This window comes from Ornithorhynchus anatinus, chromosome 11, assembly GCF_004115215.2.
Source record: "Ornithorhynchus anatinus isolate Pmale09 chromosome 11, mOrnAna1.pri.v4, whole genome shotgun sequence".
NCBI lineage: Eukaryota > Metazoa > Chordata > Mammalia > Monotremata > Ornithorhynchidae > Ornithorhynchus > Ornithorhynchus anatinus.
In genome coordinates, this window is record NC_041738.1 from 39,857,014 (window position 1) to 39,879,149 (window position 22,136).

General features: G+C 46.9%; 1 protein-coding gene across 1 annotated transcript in view; it reads right to left on the reverse strand.

Annotated features, from left to right (window-relative positions):
- WWP2 (WW domain containing E3 ubiquitin protein ligase 2) overlaps positions 1-19,011 on the reverse strand; it is a 110,916-nt gene extending 91,905 nt beyond the window's left edge. The window contains exons 1-4 of the mRNA XM_029075197.1: positions 18,932-19,011; positions 5,590-5,674; positions 1,918-2,065; positions 1,414-1,535 (exon numbers count right to left, since the gene is read on the reverse strand). Of these exons, the coding sequence (XP_028931030.1) occupies positions 1,414-1,535; positions 1,918-2,065; positions 5,590-5,659 (340 nt within the window). The 5' untranslated portion in view covers positions 5,660-5,674; positions 18,932-19,011. The remainder of the gene's footprint in view (positions 1-1,413; positions 1,536-1,917; positions 2,066-5,589; positions 5,675-18,931) is intronic.
- Between the last annotated feature and the right edge of the window lie 3,125 nt (positions 19,012-22,136).

Consider the following 22,136-nt stretch of genomic DNA (forward strand, 5'->3'; position numbering starts at 1 on the left):
GCTGATATATCCCTTCCTTCAAGAAAGCTACACACAGAGTTACTGTTCCATCAACTCGGGAATCCCTACTAACCAGCTCGAAGCTGCCTCCTGCCCCATATTAATCCTACCTCGATTTCTCCTCACCTCTCTCCCATCACCCTTCATTGCCCTAAGCAAAAATGGGGAGTATCTTCAGTCTGGGAATTCACAAAGCCAGCAGCTTTCATGTGGACAAGGGACAGATCACACCAGCAGATACTTCACAGAAGATTCCATGTTGAAGGTCTGATTTCTCATGCTGAAATAGTATTTACTAAGCACTTACTGTGCGCACAGCCCTGTTCTAAGCATTGGGAGAGAATACTCGGTTGGGAATTAGACATGATGGGATCCCATTCAATAAGAAGCTCGCCAAGGAGGCTGTTACCCACCAACCTAAAGAGTCTAACACGCCGAACGTGACGATAAAAGCAAGGTGGGATTTTGAGAAAAGAGCCCCAGATTGATTTTAGTGTAGAAATGACTATTCACACATTTCCAACAGTCCGGCGTCACCGAAAACAGTTGGGGTTTCACCTGCTCTCTGGCTCTGATTAAAAAAAAGACAGAAGGCTCAAAAATCAATGGAGCGGCAAAGGAAAAGAAAGGAAGATGCTGAAAAGCAATGGCACCACAGTAAGCTCTATGCTCTCTTCTCGGGACTGCCCGTAGGGAAGGAGAGGTCCCTCTCCACAGGCTTCTCTCAATCCAAGCCCCACCTTCAGAAAACAGCTCCTGGATGGCAGGCATCTGAGAGACAGAAACAGCCTTCTCTACAGCTCACAGTCAGCGCACACAGCTCCGTTCTGAATGGAGGGCTTTATAAAGCAGAGAGAGGGCTTCCAGCCACAGGCCAGGCCACTGACCACAAATGGCAGTAAATAGCCAGAGGGTTTGTATTTCCAAATGGGCAGCGGCACCTTGGCTAATTAAAGTACAGCTTCCATCACACGCCAACATGGTGTTCCCTACTGCTCGGCCCAGACGTATGCACAATGCTACCTTGTTTTATCCTGGGGTTGATAGTTAAAAAGGGAAAAATATACAGCAGAGGGCTGCCGGTAAGACACATGGCGCTAAGCAGAGCACTCCTACTGAAAAATCAAAGATGGCAGACAGTCTCTCACTGGCCCTGACAAAACACCCCGAAAATACCCTTGGCAGCAGCAGGCAATCTCTCTTACCCTTCCTGCCAATGGGGAATTGTCACTACATGAGCAGAGGCCTAAGGCCTCCTCTTCCCACGGACGGTCTGGTCACTGCATTTAATTGTCTGCAAGTTCAGGAAACCAGGTTTGCAAAGGCAGAGGACTGAAGGTATAGGAACGCTCTTTTCTCCTTCCCACCACACTCTGCCTCTGAGAACCACCGCCACCCTTTCACTGAACGTACTTTTTCCCCCGTTGTTCTTCAGCACGTTGGAAAGGTTGACGGAGGCAGTCCCCAGCAGCTCGTTCCTCAGGGTATGGCAGCTCCACACCTTCAGATCCAAATGACTCTGTGCCGTGACATTCCTAAAAGAAAACGAAGACCTAATTAAATCCCATACGATCAAGCACACCAGCTAATCCTGAGCTCTCCTGGAACTCCAGAGAGAGTAGGAATTTGAAAGGCCTCACATCTCCTGCCACCCACAAAAATAATTCCGCACCTTTCTTTCCTAACCTCCGATAAGAGTCCTTGAATCTCAAAGTTCGTCAAAACTCCTAGTCAGGGGCTGTGTGTAGGTGTGTTTGGGTATGGTGGGGGAGAGGGGGTGTAGAAAGAAAGAGATGAGCAGTCACGGGAAAGAGCACACCCCCACCCCCCCCAAATGATGCTCATGGCATTCCTCCTCTGTTTTGCCCCCCACATGACTATTTCAAGAGAGAGCAAGAGCTAGAGAACTTTTCTTACAAGTTGATGATTTCATTCCAGAGTAACTCGGAGCTTCCAATCCGTTTTCCAGTCTTCTTGGTCTCACTGGGGAGACCATCCACTGCCACCTCCACAAAGGAGTTGATTCGAGGCTGGCGACTATGTACCTTGGGTTTTGCAGACACAACTGTACAGAAAAAGAGATACGGGAAGTCACCTCCGTGCCAAGCCAGAAGGGCTCCCTCAGTCATCTCCCCCACCTTATTCCCCACCCCGCTCCGAGGAGTTTCTAAAGCTCATGTACTTCTAGAAGGCTCAAGAGTCATGGGGCATAAGTTTAGGAAGTGTTAATCAACGGTTCGTACTGGGCCTATGAACCGGGCAGAATCGGAACAAGCACAGTCCTGCTGGATATACTGCCTCCTGAAAAACTGAAATACCCTTGACAACTGTTAGGATGGCGCATCTCCAGCCTTTTTTCATCTTCCTTTCCTCTGGACCAAAGAGAATACTTAACTCCTTCACTTGTGAAAGAAGGAATTGGTGGTCCAGGTTCTTGGCAAGGGTAATGGAGAAGCAGCGTGGCTCAGTGGAAAGAGCCCGGGCTTGGGAGTCAGAGGTCATGGGTTCTGATCCCGGCTCCGCTGCTTGCCAGCTGTGTGACTTTGGGCAAGTCACTTCACTTCTCTGGGCCTCAGTTACCTCATCTGTAAAACGGGAATTAAAACTGTGAGCCCCACGTGGGACAACCTGATCACCTTGAATCCCCGCAGCACTTAGAACAGTGCTTTGTACATAGTAAGTGCTTAACAAATGATATTATTATACAGTGACAATCTGGCTGTCCATTAATAATAATAATAATAATGGTGGTATTTGTTAAGCACTTACTAAGTGCCAAGCACTATTCTGAGCACTGGGATAGATAGAAAGTAATCACTTTGTCCAACATGGGACTCACAGTCTCAATCCCCATTTTACAGCTGAGGTAACTGAAACACAAAAAAGTTAAGTTGCTTGCCCAAGGTCACACAGTAGACAAGTGACGGGGCCGGGATTAGAACCCGCCTCCTCTGACTCCCAAGCCCGTGCTCTTTCCACTAAGCCAGCTCACAGTTTTAAGCAACCTCTCGGGTCATTCTGGTAGGGAGGTGTAGGAATTCAGAACTAATAACATTCTAAGGCTGCCACTCAACTTCAAGAAAAAGGAAGGTAGAGCCCTGCTCTGGCCAAAATCTACAACCAAGCCCAAACCTCAATCAGGCTAAACTGATTTCTGAAAACCGGATAGTGAGGGAAGGATTCTTATCTGTGCATTTAGACCGTACCCTCATTGTGGGCAGGCAACATACCCGCTATTTTATTGTATTTTCCCAGCTGCTTAGTACAGTGCTTTCCACATAATAAGCACTTAATAAATATCACTTATTGACTGAATGGGTATTGACTTACAATTGTGTGGTTGTGCTCCCCAGGATCTGTGGTCCCAAAACTAAAGCAAAGTCTTCTAAGCATAAGTGAGGTGATGTCTTGGGAACCGCCCTGTCCTGTATGCTTCCATGGGCCCAAAGAAGCCAAAAAGAGCTCAGGCATAGGCTACCTCGTCCTTGTCCATAGGCTATAAGCCAATCTGAACCAGGTCTATCTTTCAGTTGCTAGTTCCAAGCCCAGTCTGTGGGCCAGACCCAGACGAAGCTTTTGTGCAACTGGGAAATCAACAGGGTTTGAATTCGAAGAAAGAATCAAATGATAGACAGATCCAAAAAACAAGAATATCGCGCATACACCTCAAAGCAACTGAGGCCACCTGGTGGTTTAGGAGAATTCCACCCATTCGCCTTAGAGAATTGATTCTTTTGGTTTTAAAAAAAGTAACCATCAGGTTATTCGCTTTTTTTAAATCAGGTAAAATAGGGTTTCAATTTCAATTTGCATCAGAAAAATAAAAGCTAAAATACAACCACATAAAACAACATCTTTCTGGCAAGTGTTTCTTTAGCAGCATTTACTCCGTTCTGGATTTCTCAAGGGACATAAATGAAGAGATGCCTGACATCAAGCCTATCGATTATTATACGTGATAATATTAACGCAGATCTGCTTAGTTTAGGGTGTTTAACTCCAATGGCATTCCAAAATAATAGCCAAATCTTAGTTCTGAGGCTCCTCGAAGGAGAGGATTGTCTATTTACTCTATTATATGCTCCCAAGTACTTAGTACAGTGCTCAACACAGGGTAAACACTTAATACCATTGATTGATTGGCTCCAAAATGGAGTAAAAAATGAGGCACTCAGTCTTGGGATAAGCAAAAACGGACCCCAGATACCAGTTACCCAAAAAACTCCAGACTCTTTACAGGGTACAGAACAGAGAAACCCAACACCATATGCATATTTAATGACCCATTTAAAAAAGGCCAAATCTGCCAGAAACCATGATGTTGCTCTTATGGATAACAGTGTGATACTAACTATTCATCATACATGCACTAAATCAACTTCAGTTGGCCATGGCATAATCATGATCGATATGTTAAGAAAAACTGAACCAAAATTTTTTTTAATGGGAATTTTCATCCAAAAGTTATTTTAGTGCATCTGCCCTGCTAGACGATAAGCACCTTGAGAGCAGGGATCGTGACTTCTAACTCCTGTCTACTCCCACAAGCAGGAGAATATAGTGTGCATATACGAGGCACTCAGTAAATGTCACTGATTGATTAATCCAAATTAAAACTAAAAACACTATTCGGGGAAGATGGGGCATTACCCTAGTTACTCTAAAAATACATACCCTCTTCTTAATAAGGAAGGTGGCCACTTGATATGGGATAATATGGATCAGGACTTTCTTTCACCACATAAAGAGGCTGGGTGGGATAGGAAGGATATTCCTTTTCTTTGCCAAACTCAGATTTCTGTTTCTATAGCCAAATTCACCAGCAATAAATCTAACGAACTGAAGACGGAAGAGAAGCCCTGCAACAACCTCATCTTAAAATTACCGGTCAATCTATCGGCTTTTCCCAGGAGGGAGCCTGCAAACAGGCCATTACTACACCCAAAAATTTATCCGCAAGGTTTGTTCATCAACCCATCAACCAATCAGTGGTATTTATGGAGTAATTAGTGTGTAGTGTACTAAGTGCTTAACAAGCTATCCTGGAATGCCTTCTCTCTTCATATTTGACAGATGATCACTCCCCTGACCTTCAAAACCCTACTGAAGGCACATCTCCTCCAAGAAGCTCTCCCTGATTATGCCCTCATTTCCTCTTCTCCCACTCCCTTCTGCATCACCCTTCTCCTTGAATTTTCACCCTTTATTCACCCATGCCTCAGCCCCACAGCACTTACGGGCATATTCATAACTTATTTATATTAATGTCTGTCTCCCCCTCCAGACCATTAGCTCGTTGTGGGTGGGGAATAGGTCTATGAACTCCTATATTCTACTCTCCCAAATGCATAGCACAGTGCTCTGCACCCAGTGCACCCAGTAAGTGCTCAATAAATAGGACTGACTGATTAATCGATGACCAGTTCATAGACCCTCCAGAAATGAAGCTTTGCAGGACCTAAATCTCTAAGAACAGCCCTAACGCCAAGTGAAACTTTGGTAACCCAACCAAGAGATAATTCTCTTTTCTACCTCCTGTCTGACTGGATCTTCAGTTAAAACAGCAAACAATTTCCCCATTTCACTCACCTTTCAGAGTAAGCTGGGACTTCTCAAAAGGCAGGCCTGCCCCTGCCCGACCCGAGCTAGCGGATGCCATGTCATCACCAAAAAACTGAAAGAAGAAGACAAGAGCAGGTTGAAGAGACTATTCCTAGAGTGAAGCAAAAGGCTCTGGAAATGTAAGCCAAGAAAGAGGGAAAGAGGGAACATAAGGTGAGGTGTCTGTAACAAACTACTCCTCTGGCAGATCTCAAACTACAGAAGATCAGGTTCATTCATTCATTCAATCCTACTTATTGAGTGCTTACTGTGTTTAAAGCACTGTACTAAGCGCTTGGGAGAGTACAACAATAAACATTCCCTGCCTACAACGAGCTTACAGTCTAGAGGGGGAGACAGACATTCATATAAATAAATGACTATAAGTGACGAGAAGCAGTGTGGGCCTAGTAATCAGAAGGATCTGGGCTCTAATCCCAGCTCTGCAACTTGCCTTCTGTGTGACCTTGGACAGGTCACTTCACTTCTCCAGGCCTCAGTTCCCTCATCTGTAAAATGAGGATTAAGATGGTAAGCCCCATTTGGGACAGGGACTGTGTCCAACCTGATTAGCTTGTATCTTACCCAGCACTTAGAACAGTGCCTGGCATACAGTAAGTGCTTATCAAATACCATTTGAAAAATGACTAAATTAGAGGTATATACACAAGTGCTGTGGGGCTGAGGGACCAAATCCGAGTGCAAAGATGACCCAGAAGGGAGTGGGAGGAGATGAAATGAGGGCTCCGTCAGGGAAGACCTCCTGGAGAAGATGTGCCTTCAATAAGGCTTTGAAGGTGGGGAGAGTGATTGTATGTCGAATAAGAAGAGGGAGGGCATTCCAGGCTGGAAGGAGGACTTGCTCTGCACACAGTAAGAGCTTAACAAATACTATTACTATTACTTTTACAAGGGAGAAACTCTGTGAGATTACTTGCTTTGATCTAAACTGGCACCTCCTCTCCAAACGCTATGAAGTCTGAGCCCTATGCCCCAGACAGAAAATTAATCCCTTATGGGGGTTCAGAAGAGCACTTCCCGACCCCCCAAGAGAAGAAATTAATCCAGTGCTATAGCAGAATGTATGGAAGAAGAGGGGTCACAATTCTCTATTACTCTAGTGACTTTCAGCTAAACCAATCACTAAGCCTTTTTCTGGGCCTTTTTGTTTGTTTTTAATATTTGCTAATCAGTAAATATTAGTGAGCCCATAATTGGGCAGGAATTGTCTCTATCCATTGCCGAATTGTGCATTATAAGCACTTAATACAGTGCTCTGTACATAGTAAGCACTTAATAACTACTATTGATTGAATGAATATTATTTGGCAAACATTGAGGTGGTCATGGTACCTGAGCACGGGCTTTGGAGTCAGAGGTCATGGGTTTGAATCCCAGCTCTGCCAATTGTCAGCTGTGTGACTGTGGGCAAGTCACCTAACTTCTCTGTGCCTCAGTTACCTCATCTGTAAAATGGGGATTAAGACTGTGACCCCCAGGTGGGACAACCTGATTCCCCTGTGTCTACCCCAGCACTTAGAACAGTGTTCTGCACATAGTAAGTGCTTAACAAATACCAACATTATTATTATTATTACCTTGGCTCTACCCTTTAGTTACCATGAGCATAAAATAAAAAACACGAAAATAAACAGCTCTGAGATGCACTAAGGCCAAAGATTTAAATCAGAAGATTTGATTTAAAAAAAAAAAGAATGATTATGCATGTAACAAATCATGCCAGTTCTCATTAAGAGGGAACATATTTAGTCAATCATTGGTATCACTGAGAAATTACTATGTGCTGGGCACTGTACAAAGTGCTTGGGAGAGTACAACAGAGTAAGTCAAGGAGTTTAGAATCTAGCAGAGGAGAAAGACGTTAAAATGAATTATGAATAGGGGAAGTAATCAAGCGAATATAAGGAAATGTACTTGAGTCCTAGGGGTTGAGGAAGGAAAAGGTGAATACCTAAGTGCTTAGGGGGTAGGGTAAGTTGGTATTGTAGCAGGAGAGGATTGAGGACAGGTTTGGGGGAGAGCTGATTGAGTGCCTAAAGCCAGTGGTGAGGAGTTTCCACCTGATGCAGAAATGGATGGGAAATCACTGAAGATACTGAGGAGTGGGTGATGTGCACAAAACAATTTTATTTTTTTACAATTCGAGAGGTTTTCACTTCTATGTGGGCGAGAACAAGCCCTCGCTTTTTTCACCATTTCTTTAGTTGAGGATCATCACAAAGGGGCACAGGACAGGATGACATATACAAGCTCCCCACACAGCTCATATCCATGGCAGAGAAAAAAAGCGCACAAACTACAGCAGCACGGCTAGGCCATGAAACCACAGGTTCAGAAATAACCCTGCACCTGTATCTGTGGCCAGGCTGAGTAAAAGCAACATGACTATTGCTGATGACTTTTGATAATGTATGCCCTCCAAAATTATCATGAAACTTCCTCTAAATTAGCCCAAGACCAGAGAAAGCCCACTGCTTAAAATGGATTGTACGTGTATCTCGATACATGAATGGTGACTACAACTTAAGCTCTTTTTAAGAATACGGTTGTTTTCCCCCCAAGGTTTCTGTCCTCTTCCTGAAGTATGAAGTATGAAGTTGGCTTAAACTTCTAAGAAATAGGGAAACCCACCCCATCTCATTTTCCTTCGGTACAGTTTTCCTTTGGGTAGGAAGATTCCAGCTTGGAAGTTTATCGCAAACCAACGGACAAAGAAAGGAGAAACACAGGAGAGTCTTTTTCCTATTAAAATCAAGGCCACCAAAGTTCCTGCAAGATGCACTCAACTTACCCCAGGCCCTTGTCTTTGACTTTTCCACACATACCTGCACCAATCAGTCCTCAGGGATTGAAAGAAGTGGAAAACTGATCTTAAATCCAACTTTTTATGCCATTTGTTAAGCACTTACTACATGCAAAGCACTAAACTAAGCTCTGAGGTAGATAAAAGATGCTCAGGTTGGGCACAGGTCCTGCCCCACTTGGGGTTTACAGTTTAAGTAAGAGGGTGTAGGATTTAATCCCCGTTTTACAGATGAGGAAACTGAGGCACAAAGAAGTTAAAAATAATAATAATGTTGGTATTTCCTAAGTGCTATGTGCAAAGCACTGTTCTAAGCGCTGAGTGGATAGAGGGCAATCAGGTTGTCCCACATGAGGCTCACAGTCTTCATCCCATTTTACAGATGAGGTAACTGAGGCACCGAGACGTTAAATGACTTGCCCAAAGTCACACAGCTGCCAGGTGGAGTGACTTGCCCAAGGTTACACAGCAGATAAGTGCCAGAGCCGGGATCAGAACCCAGGTCCTGTGACTCCCAAGCCCATGATCTTTCCACTAGACAAAGCTGTTTCCCTAATGAATGTAATTCATTGGGAACAAATGGGTTGAGCCAGTTGAATGGATTAATCCACTTGAAATGCACACGTCCTAACTTCAGCCCAGTGAACTACCATTCAGTCAATAGCATTTATTGAGCGCTTACTATGTGTACAGCACTGTACTAAGCGCTTGGAATGTACAAATCGGCAACAGATAGAGACAGTCACTGCCCACTGACGGGCTTACAGTCTAATCAGGGGAGACAGACAAAAAAATAGCAATAAATAGAATCAAGGGGATGTACATCTCACTAAAACAATAGCAATAAATAGAATCAAGGCGATGTATATCTCATTAACAAAATAAATAGGGTAATAAAAAATATATACAAATGAGCGGACTAGCACAGTGCTGAGGGGAGGGGAAGGGAGAAGGGGAGGAGAAGAGGGAAAGAGGGGGGGAAAAGGGAGCTTAGCTGAGGGGAGTTGGGGGGGGGGGGTAGAGGGGCAGCAGAGGGAGCAGAGGGAAAAGGGGAAGCTCAGTCTGGGAAGGCCTCTTGGAGGAGGTTAGCTCTAAGTAGTACCACCATCTTCGACAGTGAATTTTGAGATAGAATAAGTGGGCCTTGGATGAGTCCTGGCTCAAAACGGAGCCCACAGGTGACGACAATATACCAGTATCATCACCACCTCCTTTGATACCTGATTTAAGTCTCCCAGGAAGGCTTCCATCTGATCTGGTGCCATTGCTAGGGTTTTCCACGGGAAAACTGGGCTTAAGTCCAACAACAGGCAAAGGCAAGTGTCCTCTGGGTGGAATTCCACTGACCTCATCTGACCAAAGCAGGAAGCTTTTTCATATATCGGCCCCAGTCGGCTGCTACGTCCAACTTCACCACGACTCCTGCTTCCTTCCAGACCCTGAACCCAGCTACCACATTTCCTAAGAAGTAAAACACGGCCAGATGTTTTGATCCGCTCAGAGCGAATAATGTCTGAGTCTTTCTGGATTCTTATAAGCCCTGAAAGAATAACCTTGGATCTAATTCACACTCAGGGTTAATTAAAAAAAGATCATTTTCAAACTTTACAGAACAAAATCAACACCTTTATACTCCTAAATCAAGTTCTTGTGACAAGTTCCATACAGTGAGTCCAACAGAGGTATCAGATGAGAAGTTGTATCCTAACACACTGGTCTGTTGACACAATCACCAAGCAACCATTAAAGCAAGAGGGCAGGGCCTACCTAGCCTTATCTTAAATTCCCAAACACTGACTACAGTATGTTATTTTTCAACAGGAAAAATCTAGGGAGAGCATAATTCTGTTTCCTTTCCCTAGACCATCAATTGGCAGAGTAGCGGGACAAATTCAGCAGCCAAAAAACTGCACACACCTAAAACATCGCTCTCCACCACCACCCTTTAGTGGTTCAGGGGTCACAGAGTTCTCACTAAGACGGCCCAACATATCACACGTTGCTGCTCACACAGTATTTGTGCGTCTGCAAATTTATATCGATCGATAAAGGGCACTTGAAGTTCCCGAGCGGACACGCTCTATCGTGCTTTTAGGCAGCGGTCACCCTCGTTCAGAAGCTTGGGTCAGGGACACTCATCCTTGTGCTAGAAGAGGTCCTTCCAACCAAAATGACCCCACACCAAGGTAGCGGGGGGTGAAACGGGCAGACACAGGGGGAGCATCTGATGGGTCTTGGTGATCAACGGTGAAAGTACCATCTAACCGAAGCACCATCTAAGGCGTCTCAGGTGATGGACGGGCTCAGCAGGAACTCTGAAAATAGTTGGCTGTTAGGGGCAGCAGAGACCACAGTGGATACCGTGGCAACAGCCCGCTGATCTATGATGCTATGGTACGGTCTGGGTATATCCTGTGGTCATTTTGGCAATAAATGGGTTTGGGACTTAAAATTCTCATGTGCACTAATATTAGTTAGTATCAGATTCTTGGTCCCAAACTCTCCGTCACTCTGCTGAGGCTCATCCGGCCTTCACGACTCTACCGTCACAAACGGCAAGGAGAGCCACCCGAACACAGCCTCACCGGTCGAAGTATCATTCCCTGTCCAGATACAAAAACAGTCACCTTACTGACACCCACTCCGAACACCTGATGGGACCTTTCAGATCGATTCATCCTGGCTCCTCAATCACCCAAAATAAGCCCCAGTACGGTGTCATCTGCCATCCGAGTTTCTTGATGGCACCTGATCTGGGTGCCACTTGTTCTCTGGCATCTCCTGCATCTCAGGAATCTGTGTCCCCCTTGAACCGCCAGGTCATAGGTTTGGCTGAGGAGAGGCTACCGAGTGGTAACCTCATTAAGTGACACCTGCACAATGTCCAGAAATCACACAGTTAATGTGTGACAGAAAGGCTTCCTTCACACGAATCTGACTGCAGGAAATTTGATCCACAAGCCAGACCTGTACATCCACTGCCAGAAGGGGAGAAAAGGCATAATCTCATCTGGGCCTTGCGAGAATTTTTTTTTTTATCTCAACCACTTTACCCTCTCCACTCTAATGCCCCCTTCCACTTACCCTACTCCCTCTGCTCTTGATTCAGATTCTCTCTTTTTTACCCAGCACTCTTTCTATAGAAATCACCATCAAAAAGCAAAGGAAATCAAATATTGGCATCCTTTACTTATTAAACAAGTGTAGGCAACAAACAAAGATTAAGGACAAGAAGGAAAGCTTCTAACATTAAATAGCAAGAATTGGTCAAGCAGAATAAAGAGGACACTGGGAAGCGGGTTTAGTGGCAAAATAGAAAGCAAAAACCAGAGGTAGACTACAACTAGTGAGCTGGCTCATTTCCCTTAAAGAATTTACCTACCCTCTATCTGTACCTCTGAAATGTGACATCAGAGAACTAAATAAGAAAAACAAAACCAGGTGTAATTGTTGAAGTCCTCACTGTGCTTTCTCTTGAAATGATCCAGTTTTGCTTTTTCTAAATATACTGAAGACCAGAACATTTGGAATTAACAAGAGTGTTAAATCCCACAAAATAAAGTGTGTCAAAGCACAGCACATCCCAAATTATCAACACAGTGCTCTTATCTATTCGTAAGAGAAGCAGCAGGGCCCAGTGGAAAGACCACGGGCCTGGGACTCAGAGGACCTGAGATCTAATCCTGGCTCCACCACTTGCCTGCTGTGTGACCTTGGGCAAGTCACTTAACTCCTCCATGCCTCAGTTCCCTCATCTGCAAAACTTGTTCTGCCTCCTATTTAGATTGTGAGCTCAATGTGGGACTTGATTCCCTTGTTATCTGTGCCAGCACTTAGTAATAATAACGATGGCATTTGTTAAGCACTTACTATGTGCCAAACACTGTTCTAAGTGCTGGTGCTTGACACACAGTATGAGTTTAAATTCCACAATTATTTTTGTAATGATGGAGCTCTGTTGCATTTTACTGACAAAGTATGTCAGTGATTCTCAGTTCAACACTCCAACCTACGGATCCAATCTCACCATCAGCAGTGCTTAGACCCAAAGGTCAAATCTACTATCTTACAAATAAGAAATAGCTCCCAAACCTGGGGCTCCTATTTTTTTTTTCACTCTGATACCCCAAGAAATCAGGCTAGCTCCCAGCAGCAACTGCTAAAGTCCCTCTTGAAGTCTAACTGGCAAATGTCAATCTTGAAGCACGGCCTGCTCAAAAATACTCAAATATTCTCTGAAAGAAGCTCCTTAAGTTTGGGAAGTGGAAAGAGTTTCAAAGATAAATACTTTGGCTTTGAAAAACATGCTGAATGCAGGTGAGAGGAAAGAGAAGATTTAGGAGAGCAAGGTGGGGAAACGGGAGGTGGGATGAGAGCGAAGGTTCTAAACGCCCTTCAAGGAAACAATTTTCTCTTAAAACAGATACGCTTTATAAGTCCAAAGAGGGTTCTGCCTTTCAAAATTTAACCAATGCCAATAACCTTCTGCCTAGGAAGAGTTAGTAATGATAGGCAGAGGCTCGGTCCTGATCTCAATATTCCCTTCTGGAGTGGTAGATTAATATAATGGAACAATCAGAGATTGCTCACAAAGGTCTGGGGCCCAAAGTTCACTACATCAAGGAAGCCCACCTCAGTCATTCTCCCCATACCCACTTTTGGCCCCAGATACTTTCCTCTGCCAAGGTCACTGCTGGACAGGAAAGTATATGGCAAGCAGGAATAACAAAAGCTCATTCTGAGGTGTTTCGGGGAGGGCCGAATTTTGGCTTGGGAAGACAGCTGGGCTTCCTCTGCCCCAGGGTCACCAGAGTCTTAAGATAACCCGCAGAATATCGGCAGAAAGGGCCGGGCCTGCTAAACTCAGGACAAGTGGAATGCTAGTCCTGATTTTGACTTTTTTTAAAATGGGATATGTTAAGAGCTTCCTATGTGTCAGGCACTGTTCTAAGCACTGGGGTAGATACAAGATAAACGGGTTGGACACAGGCCATGTTCCACATGGGGCTCACAGTCTTAATCCCCATTTTACAGATGAGATAACTGAGGCACTGAGAAGTGAGATGACTTGCCCAAGATCACAGCAGACAAATGGCAGAGCCGGGATTAGACCCCAGGTCCTTCTGACTCCCAGGCCCATGTTTTAACCGCTAGGCCATGCTGCTTCTATTTGTATCCTTGGTCATCTAGCCACTGTATCAGGTCTAGAATACATCTAATCTACTTGTTCAGGTTTTAGTATTCAAAGAGGGCAGAAGGAGAGTGTGAGGGAGTGAGTGTGAGTGCGAAAGAGAGAGAGAGAGAGGGAATGGAAATGAACTCAACAATGAGTTTAACACAGGTACTGAACTTGAGAGTGTGGAGTAATACTAGGGTTCAAGTGCTCTGCGAAGAATCACTACCAAAGATAGGCCTTTATCTTCACCAGAAGATATGGTCACTAGAGAGCTCGGGCTCAATGACAATACACCGTAAGCCCAAGGGAATTATGAGAGAAGATCAAGAATGGAGACCATAATTTGGAGTCATAAAAAGAAGAGTGCGTGCATTTTTCATTTGTATTTTGTAGCTTTTTAACTCTGCAATGGCAAATGTGTGTACACTGGAGGAAGGGAGCAGCATCTATCTTTCCCTTAATGTATGCAAGACATAAAAGAAAAATCCCAGATTTCTAGAATAGGCAAATGAAAAATGGAACCACTGAAGAGAACCGTAAGGCTTATGAATGCTATACAGAAGACCACAAAACGGGAAGAAAAACAGATTACCATATTACTCAGGATCACAACAATGACTACCAGGACACAGGCCTCTGTGTCACTCTACCTACTTACTGCTTGTCAAGATAAGGAGGATCAACCTTAAGCAGTCACATGGTTATAGAGACTAAATAATTCAGACTAAAAGGAAGAAAAAGAGAGAGAGAGAGACTGGAATGGGCAGAAGATTCCCACTCCATATTTAGCCCTAAACTTGCTGAAAATTCAGTTGGGAAAAATCCCTAACCAAGCATTGAAATGAATTCACTCCTACATACTTTTAAAATGACCACCCAAGTAACTTTTGCGTGAGAACGCTATAGGCATTTATTCTGCAAGGCCATACAACCCAAGATGATTTGGCATGCCACACTTAGGGGGGGGGGGGGGAAGTATGGATGGAAGGACCTGATGACTGAGGAAGAAAATGAATTTAATCCTTTCAAAAGTAAAGAGCACGGGCTAAAAGAAACAAAAGCAACTGGGAGAAAAATGATCTTCAACAAAGGAACTGTCCAAAACAAAGATCTAGCAGGGAGCATTGACCTCTCTGCCCTCTCCTTTGAGGTCAACTCGCCACAGATATCCCCCGATTAGACTGTACGCCCGTCAAAGGGCAGAGACCGTCTCTATCTGTTACCGATTTGTACATTCCAAGTGCTTAGTACAGTGCTCTGCACATAGTAAGCGCTCAATAAATACTATTGAATAAATACTACTGAATGAATCTGGAATATGATCACTCCTTGCCTCCCTTCCTGACCAACCTCAAGGAGCCCCCACCCCGTGCGTCACCCTCCTTTTTTCCATTCATTCATTCAATAGTATTTACTGAGCGTTTACTACGTGCAGAGCATGTATTAAGCACTTGGAGTGTACAATTCGGCAGCAGATAGAGACAATCCCTGCCCAATAACAGGCTCACGGCCTAAATGGGGGAGACAGACAGCAAAGCAAACAGAACAAAACAAGCCTGTCTGGTGCCAGACGTCATCAAGATAAACAGAATCATAGGGATATACAGATCATTAACAAAACAGATAGGGTAATAAATAATATATACAAATATGCACAGTGCGGAGGGGAAGGGGGACGAGCAGAGGGCGGAAGAGGGGGGAATGGGGAGGAGCATAGGGAAAGGGGGAGGCTCAGCCTGGGAAGGCCTCCAGGAGGAGGTGACTCTCAGTAGGGCTTTGAAGGGGGAAGAGAGTTAGTTTGGCGGAGGTGAGGAGGGAGGGCGTTCCAGGACCGCGGGAGGACGTGGCCCGGGGGTCGACGGCGGGATAGGCGAGAACGGGGGACGGCGAGGAGGTGGGCGGCAGAGGAGCGGAGCGTGCGGGGTGGGCGGTAGAAAGAGAGAAGGGAGGAGAGGTAGGAGGGGGCAAGGTGATGGAGAGCCTCGTAACCTAGAGTGAGAAGTTTCTGTTTCATGCAGAAGTCGATAGGCAACCACTGAAGGTTTTTAAGGAGAGTGACATGCCCAGAGCGTTTCTGCAGGAAGATGAGTTGGGCAGCGGAGTGAAGAATAGACTGGAACGTGGAGAGACAGGAGGAAGGGAGATCAGAGAGGAGCCTGACACAATAATCCAGTCGGTGACGCCCCTGTTCTCGACTCCCCCGTCTCCTAAGGAGCAGTGTGAGCCTACCTCCCTTTCTGGAGGATTCTCTTGCTTTCTCTCATTCATTCATTCAACCGTATTTATTCATTCATTCAAAGGTATTTATTGAGCGCTTACTGTGTGCAGAGCACTGTACTAAGCGTTTGGAGAGTACAATTCGACAACAGATCGAGACCATCCCTGCCCGACAACGGGCTCACAGTCTAGAAGGGGGAAGGCAGACAACAAGTCGTCAGGCATCAACACGATCAAAACAGATAAATAGAATCAGAGAGAGCGCTTACTGTGTGCAGAGCACTGTACTAAGCGCTCAGAAGGGACAATTTGGCAACAAATAGACTATCCCAACAGTGCTTGGCACATAGTAAACACTTGACAAATACCGTCACCACCAACAGAGAAGCAGCGTGGCTTAGTGGCAAGAGCCCAGGCTTTGGAGTCAGAGGATGTGGGTTCTAATCCTGCCTCGGCCACTCGTCTACTGCGTGACTTTGGGCAAGCCGGCAGCATGGATCAGTGGAAAGAGCCCGGGCTGGGGAGTCAGAGGTTACGGGTTCAAATCCCACTCCGCCACTTGTCAGTTCTGTGACTTTGGGCAAGTCACTTCACTGGGCCTCAGTGACCTCATCTGTAAAATGGGCATTAAGACTGTGAGCCCCACACGGGACAATCTGATCACCTTGTATCCCTCCAGAGTTTAGAACAGTGCTTTGCACATAGTAAGCGCTTAACAAATGCCATCATTACTGTGGTTATTGATAAAATGGGGATGGAGACTGGGAGCCCCACGTGGGACAACCTGATCACCTTGCATCCTCCCCAGCGCTTAGAACAGTGCTTTGCACATAGTAAGCGCTTAACAAATGTCATCATTATTATTATTATTCTCGGTGCTTCAGCCACCTCATCTGTAAAATGGGGATAAGGACTGTGAGCCCCAGGCGGGACAACCTGATGACGCTGTAACTATCAGAACGGCGCTTGGCACATAGGAAGGGCTGAACAAACACCATATTTGAAGCAGCGTGGCTTAGGGGAAAGAGCCCGGGTTTAGGAGTCAAGGTTGTGGGTTCTAATCCCTGCTCTGCCGCTTGTCAGCTGTGTGACTTTGGGTAAGTCACTTCACTTCTCGGTGCCTGAGTTCCCTCATCTGTCAAATGGGGATTGAAGACTGTGAGCTCCATGTGGGACAACCTGATTCCCCTCTAACTACCCCTGAACCTAAAACAGTGCTCGGCAGCCTTGGGAGTCAAAGGTTTTGGGTTCTAATCCCGACTCCGCCGCTTGTCAGCTGTGTGACTTTGGGCAAGTCACTTCACTTCTCTGTGCCTCAGTGACTTCCTCTGTAAAATGGGGATGAAGACTGTGAGCCTCACGTGGGACAACCTGATGACCTTGTACACTCCCCACGCCCCAATCCTTAGAACAGTGCTTGGCACATAGTAAGCGCTTAACAGCGTGGCTAAGTGGAAAGAGTCCGGACATAGGAGTCAGAGGTCATGGGTTCTAATCCCAACTCTGCCACCTATCAGCTGTGGGACTTTGGGCAAGTCACTACACTTCTCTGGGCCTCAGTTCCCTCATCTGTACAATGGTGAGGAAGACTGTGAGCCTCACGTGAGACAACCTGATGACCTTGTGCCCCACCCTCTAGCGCTTAGAACAGTGCTTGGCACATAGTAAGCGCTTAACAGCGTGGCTCGGTAGAAAGAGCCCGGGCATAGGAGTCAGAGGTCATGGGTTCTAATCCCGACTCCACCACCTGTCAGCTGTGGGCCTTTGGACAAGTCACTTCACTTTTCTGGGCCTCAGTTCCCTCATCTGTAAAATGGGGAGGAAGACAAACTGATGACCTTGTAGCTACCCCAGCGCTTAGGACAGTGCTCGGCACATAGTAGGTGCTTAACAAATACCAACATTTTCTTTTTTTTAACAAATGCCATCATTATTAGTAGGAAGCGCTGAACAGCTACCAAAATTATACTGTAAAGGTTAATCCCCACGGGTTGAGAGATGTCACCTTTTCGAGGCCTCGGGCCCTGCCCTTCCCCGTGGGAGGCCGGGGTGGCCCCTCTGTCCCCGTGCCCGCACCCTCTCCTTGCCCCTTCCCAAGGGGAGATGGTGGGTCCCTGGGGGGTGGGGAGAGGAAAGGGGACGCCTCCTCCAGGCAGCCTGCAGGCCTGATCGGCCTGGGGCGACCTCCGGGTCCCCCCGCCCCCCGGCTCGCTAAGCAGCATGGCTCAGTGGCAAGAGCCCGGCCTTGGGAGTCCGAGGTCATGGGTTCGAATCCCGACTCTGCCACTTGTCAGCTGTGTGATTTTGAGCAAGTCACTTCACTTCTCTGGGCCTCAGTTCCCTCATCTGGAAAATGGGGATGAAAACTGGGAGCCCCACGTGGGACAACCTGATGACCTTGTATCCCCCAGGGCTTAGAACAGTGCTTTGCACAGAGTAAGCGCTTAACAAATGCAATCATTATTGTCTGTGCCTCAGTGACCCCATCTGTAAAACCAGAAGTCAAGGGTTCGAATCCCGACTCTGCCACTTGTCAGCTGTGTGACTGCAGGCAAGTCACCTCACGTCTCTGTGCCTCAGTTACCTCATCTGTAAAATGGGGATTAAGTATGAGCTTCACGTGGGACAAGCTGATGACCCTGTATCTCCCCCAGCGCTTAGAACAGGGCTCTGCACATAGTAACCGCTTAACAAATACCAACATGATTATTATTAAAATGGGGATGAAAACCGTGAGCCCCACGTGGGACAACCTCATCACCTTGTATCCCCCCAGCGCTTAGAATAGTGCTTTGCACAGAGTAAGCAGAAGAGAAGCAGCGTGGCTCAGTGGAAAGAGCAGGGGCTTGGGAGTCAGAGGTCATGGGTTCGAATCCCAGCCCTGACACTTGTCAGCTGTGTGCCTGTGGGCAAGTCACTTCAGCTCTCTGGGCCTCAGTGACCTCATCTGTAAAATGGGGATGAAGACTGGGAGCCTCACGTGGGACAACCTGATGACCCTGGATCTTCCCCCAGCGCTTAGAACAGTGCTCTGCACCTAGGAAGCGCTTAATAAAAGCCAACATTATTAGTAAGCGTTTAACAAATACCACCATTATTATTGTTATTACTACCTGCAACAGCCGGAGCGGCACCGCCGAACTTCCCTCTCTACTTCCGCCTTCTCCCGCCACCCCGGACTCACGTGACCGCCCCCACTGGTCACCTGACCCGGAAGAGGTGGGAGCCCCACTGCGCATGCCCCAGATGTTTAAACCGCCCCCCCCCCCCGCCACCTGACCCGGAGGCTGTGAGCCCCACTGCGCATGCTCCAGACGTTGAAACCACCGCCCCCCCTTGTCACCTGACCCGGAGGAGGCTGTGAGCCCCACTACGCATGCCCCCAGCCCTTTAATCCGTCTCCCCCTCTTGTCACCTGACCCAGAGGCTGTGAGCATCATTGCGCATGCGCCGGACGTTTAACCCGCCCCCCCGCCACCTGATCCGGAGGTGTGAGCCCCACTGCGCATGCCCCAGACGTTGACACAGCCTCCCCCCCTTGTCACCTGAGCCGGAGGTTGTGTGCCCCACTGCGCATGCCTCAGACATTTAAACCGCCCCCCTCCCCTTTGTGACCTGCCGGAGGCTATGAGCCCCACTGCGCATGCTCCAAGCTGTTTAAACCGCCTCCCTTGTCACCTGACTCGGAGGCTGTGAGCACCACTGCGCATGTCCAAACCGTTTAAACCGCCCCCCCCGTCACCTGAGCCGGAGGCGGTTTAAGCTTCACTGCGCATGCGTCAGGTGTTTAAACCGCCCGCCCCTCATTTTTCATTCATTCATTCCGTAGTATTTATTGAGCGCTTACTATAATAATAATAATAATGTTGGTATTTGTTAAGCGCTTACTATGTGCCGAGCACTGTTCTAAGCGCTGGGGTAGACATAGGGGAATCAGGTTGTCCCACGTGAGGCTCACAGTCTTAATCCCCATTTTACAGATGAGGGAACTGAGGCCCAGAGAAGTTAAGTGACTTGCCCACAGTCACACAGCCGACAAGTGGCAGAGCTGGGATTCGAACTCATGAGCCCTGACTCCAAAGCCCGTGCTCTTTCCACTGCGCCACGCTGCTTCTCTATGTGCAGAGCACTGTACTAAGCGCCTACAATGTACAATTGGGCAACAGACAGATGCAATCCCTACCCAACAACGGGCTTACAGTCTAACCGGGGGGAGACAGACAACAAAACAAAAGGCATCGATACCATTAAAATAGATCAATAGAATCATAGATATGTCCATTCCAAGCGCTTAGTACAGTGCTCTGCACATAGTAAGCGCTCAGTAAACACCATTGAATGAATGAATGCACATCATTAATTAGACTAATAAATACAAATGTACACAAGTGCTGTGAGGAGGGGAAGGGGGTAGAGCAGAGGGAGGGAGGGCTCAGTCCGGATTCATTCAGTTGTATTTATTGAGCGCTTGCTATGTGCAGAGGACTGTACTAAGCGCTTGGAATGGATAATTCAGCAACAAAAAGAGACCATCCCTGCACAAGAACGGGCTCACAGTCTAAAAGGGGGAGACAGCAAAACAAAACAAGTAGACAGGTATCAATACCATCAAAATAGGTAAATAGAATCTTCGATATCTACACATCCTTAATAAAATAGAGTAATAAATAATATATACAAATATCCACAAGTGCTGTGGGGAGGGGAAGGGAGTTGAGCAGAGGGAGGGAGGAGGGGCAGAGGAAAAGGGAGGGCTCAGTCTGGGTTCTAATCCCCACTCCACTGCTCATCTGCTGGGTGACCTTGGGAAAATCACTGCAATTCTCTGGGCCTCAGCGGCCTCCTCTCTAAAGCAGCTTGGCTCAGTGGAAAGAGCCCGGGCCTAGGAGTCAAAGGTTGCGGGTTCAAATCCCTGCTCCGCCGCTTGTCAGCTGTGTGACTCTGGGCAAGTCACTTCACTTAATAATAATAGTAATAATAATAATGTTGGTGTTTGTTAAGCGCTTACTATGTGCAGAGCACTGTTCTAAGTGCTGGGGTAGACACAGGGGAATCAGGTTGTCTCATGTAGGGCTCACAGTCTTCATCCCCATTTTACAGATGAGGTAACTGAGGCACAGAGAAGTGAAGTGACTTGCCCAAGGTCACACAGCAGACAAGTGGCAGAGCTGGGATTCGAACTCATGACCTCTGACTCCAAAGCCCGTGCTCTTTCCACTGAGCCACGCTGCTTCTCTGGGCCTCAGTTACCTCGTCTGTCAAATGGGGATGAAGACGGTGAGCCCCAAGTGGGACAACCTGATTCCCCCTCTATCTACCCCAGCGCTTAGAGCAGTGCTCGGCAGGCTTGGGAGTCAAAGGTTGTGGGTTCTAACCCCGGATCCGCTGCTTGTCAGCTGTGTGACTGGGCAAGTCACTTCACTTCTCTGGGCCTCAGTGACCTCATCTGGAAAATGGGGATGAAGACTCTGAGCCCCAAGTGGGACCACCTGATCACCTTGTATTGTTCATTCGTTCAATAGTATTTATTGAGCATTTACTATATGCAGAGCACTGTACTAAGCGCTTGGAATGTACAGTTCAGCAACAGATAGAGACAATCCCTGCCCAATGTCCCCCCCAGCGCTTAGAACAGTGCTTTGCACATAATAAATAATAAATAACGTTGGTATTTATTAAGCACTTACTATGTGCAGAGCACTGTTCTAAGCGCTGGGGGGGGGGGTTACAAGGTAATCAGGTTGTCCCACATGGGGCTCATCAGCGTGGCTCAGTGGAAAGAGCACGGGCTTTGGAGTCAGAGGTCATGGGTTCGAATCCCGGCTCTGCCACTTGGCAGCTGTGTGACTGTGGGCAAGTCACTTCACTTCTCTGTGCCTCAGTTCCCTCATCTGTAAAATGGGGATGAAGACTGTGAGCCCCACGTGGGACAACCTGATTCCCCTATGTCTACCCCAGCGCTTAGAACAGTGCTCGGCACATAGTAAGCGCTTAACAAATACCAACATTATTATTATTATTATTGAGAAGCAGCGTGGCTAAGTGGAAAGAGCATGGGCTTTGGAGTTAGGGCTCATGAGTTCGAATCCCAGCTCTGCCACTTGTCGGCTGTGTGACTGTGGGCAAGTCACTTCACTTCTCTGTGCCTCAGTTCCCTCATCTGTAAAATGGGGATGAAGACTGTGAGCCCCACGTGGGACAACCTGATTCCCCTATGTCTACCCCAGCGCTTAGAACAGTGCTCGGCACATAGTAGGCGCTTAACAAATACCAACATTATTATTAATCCCCATTTTACAGATGCTGAGGCCCAGAGAA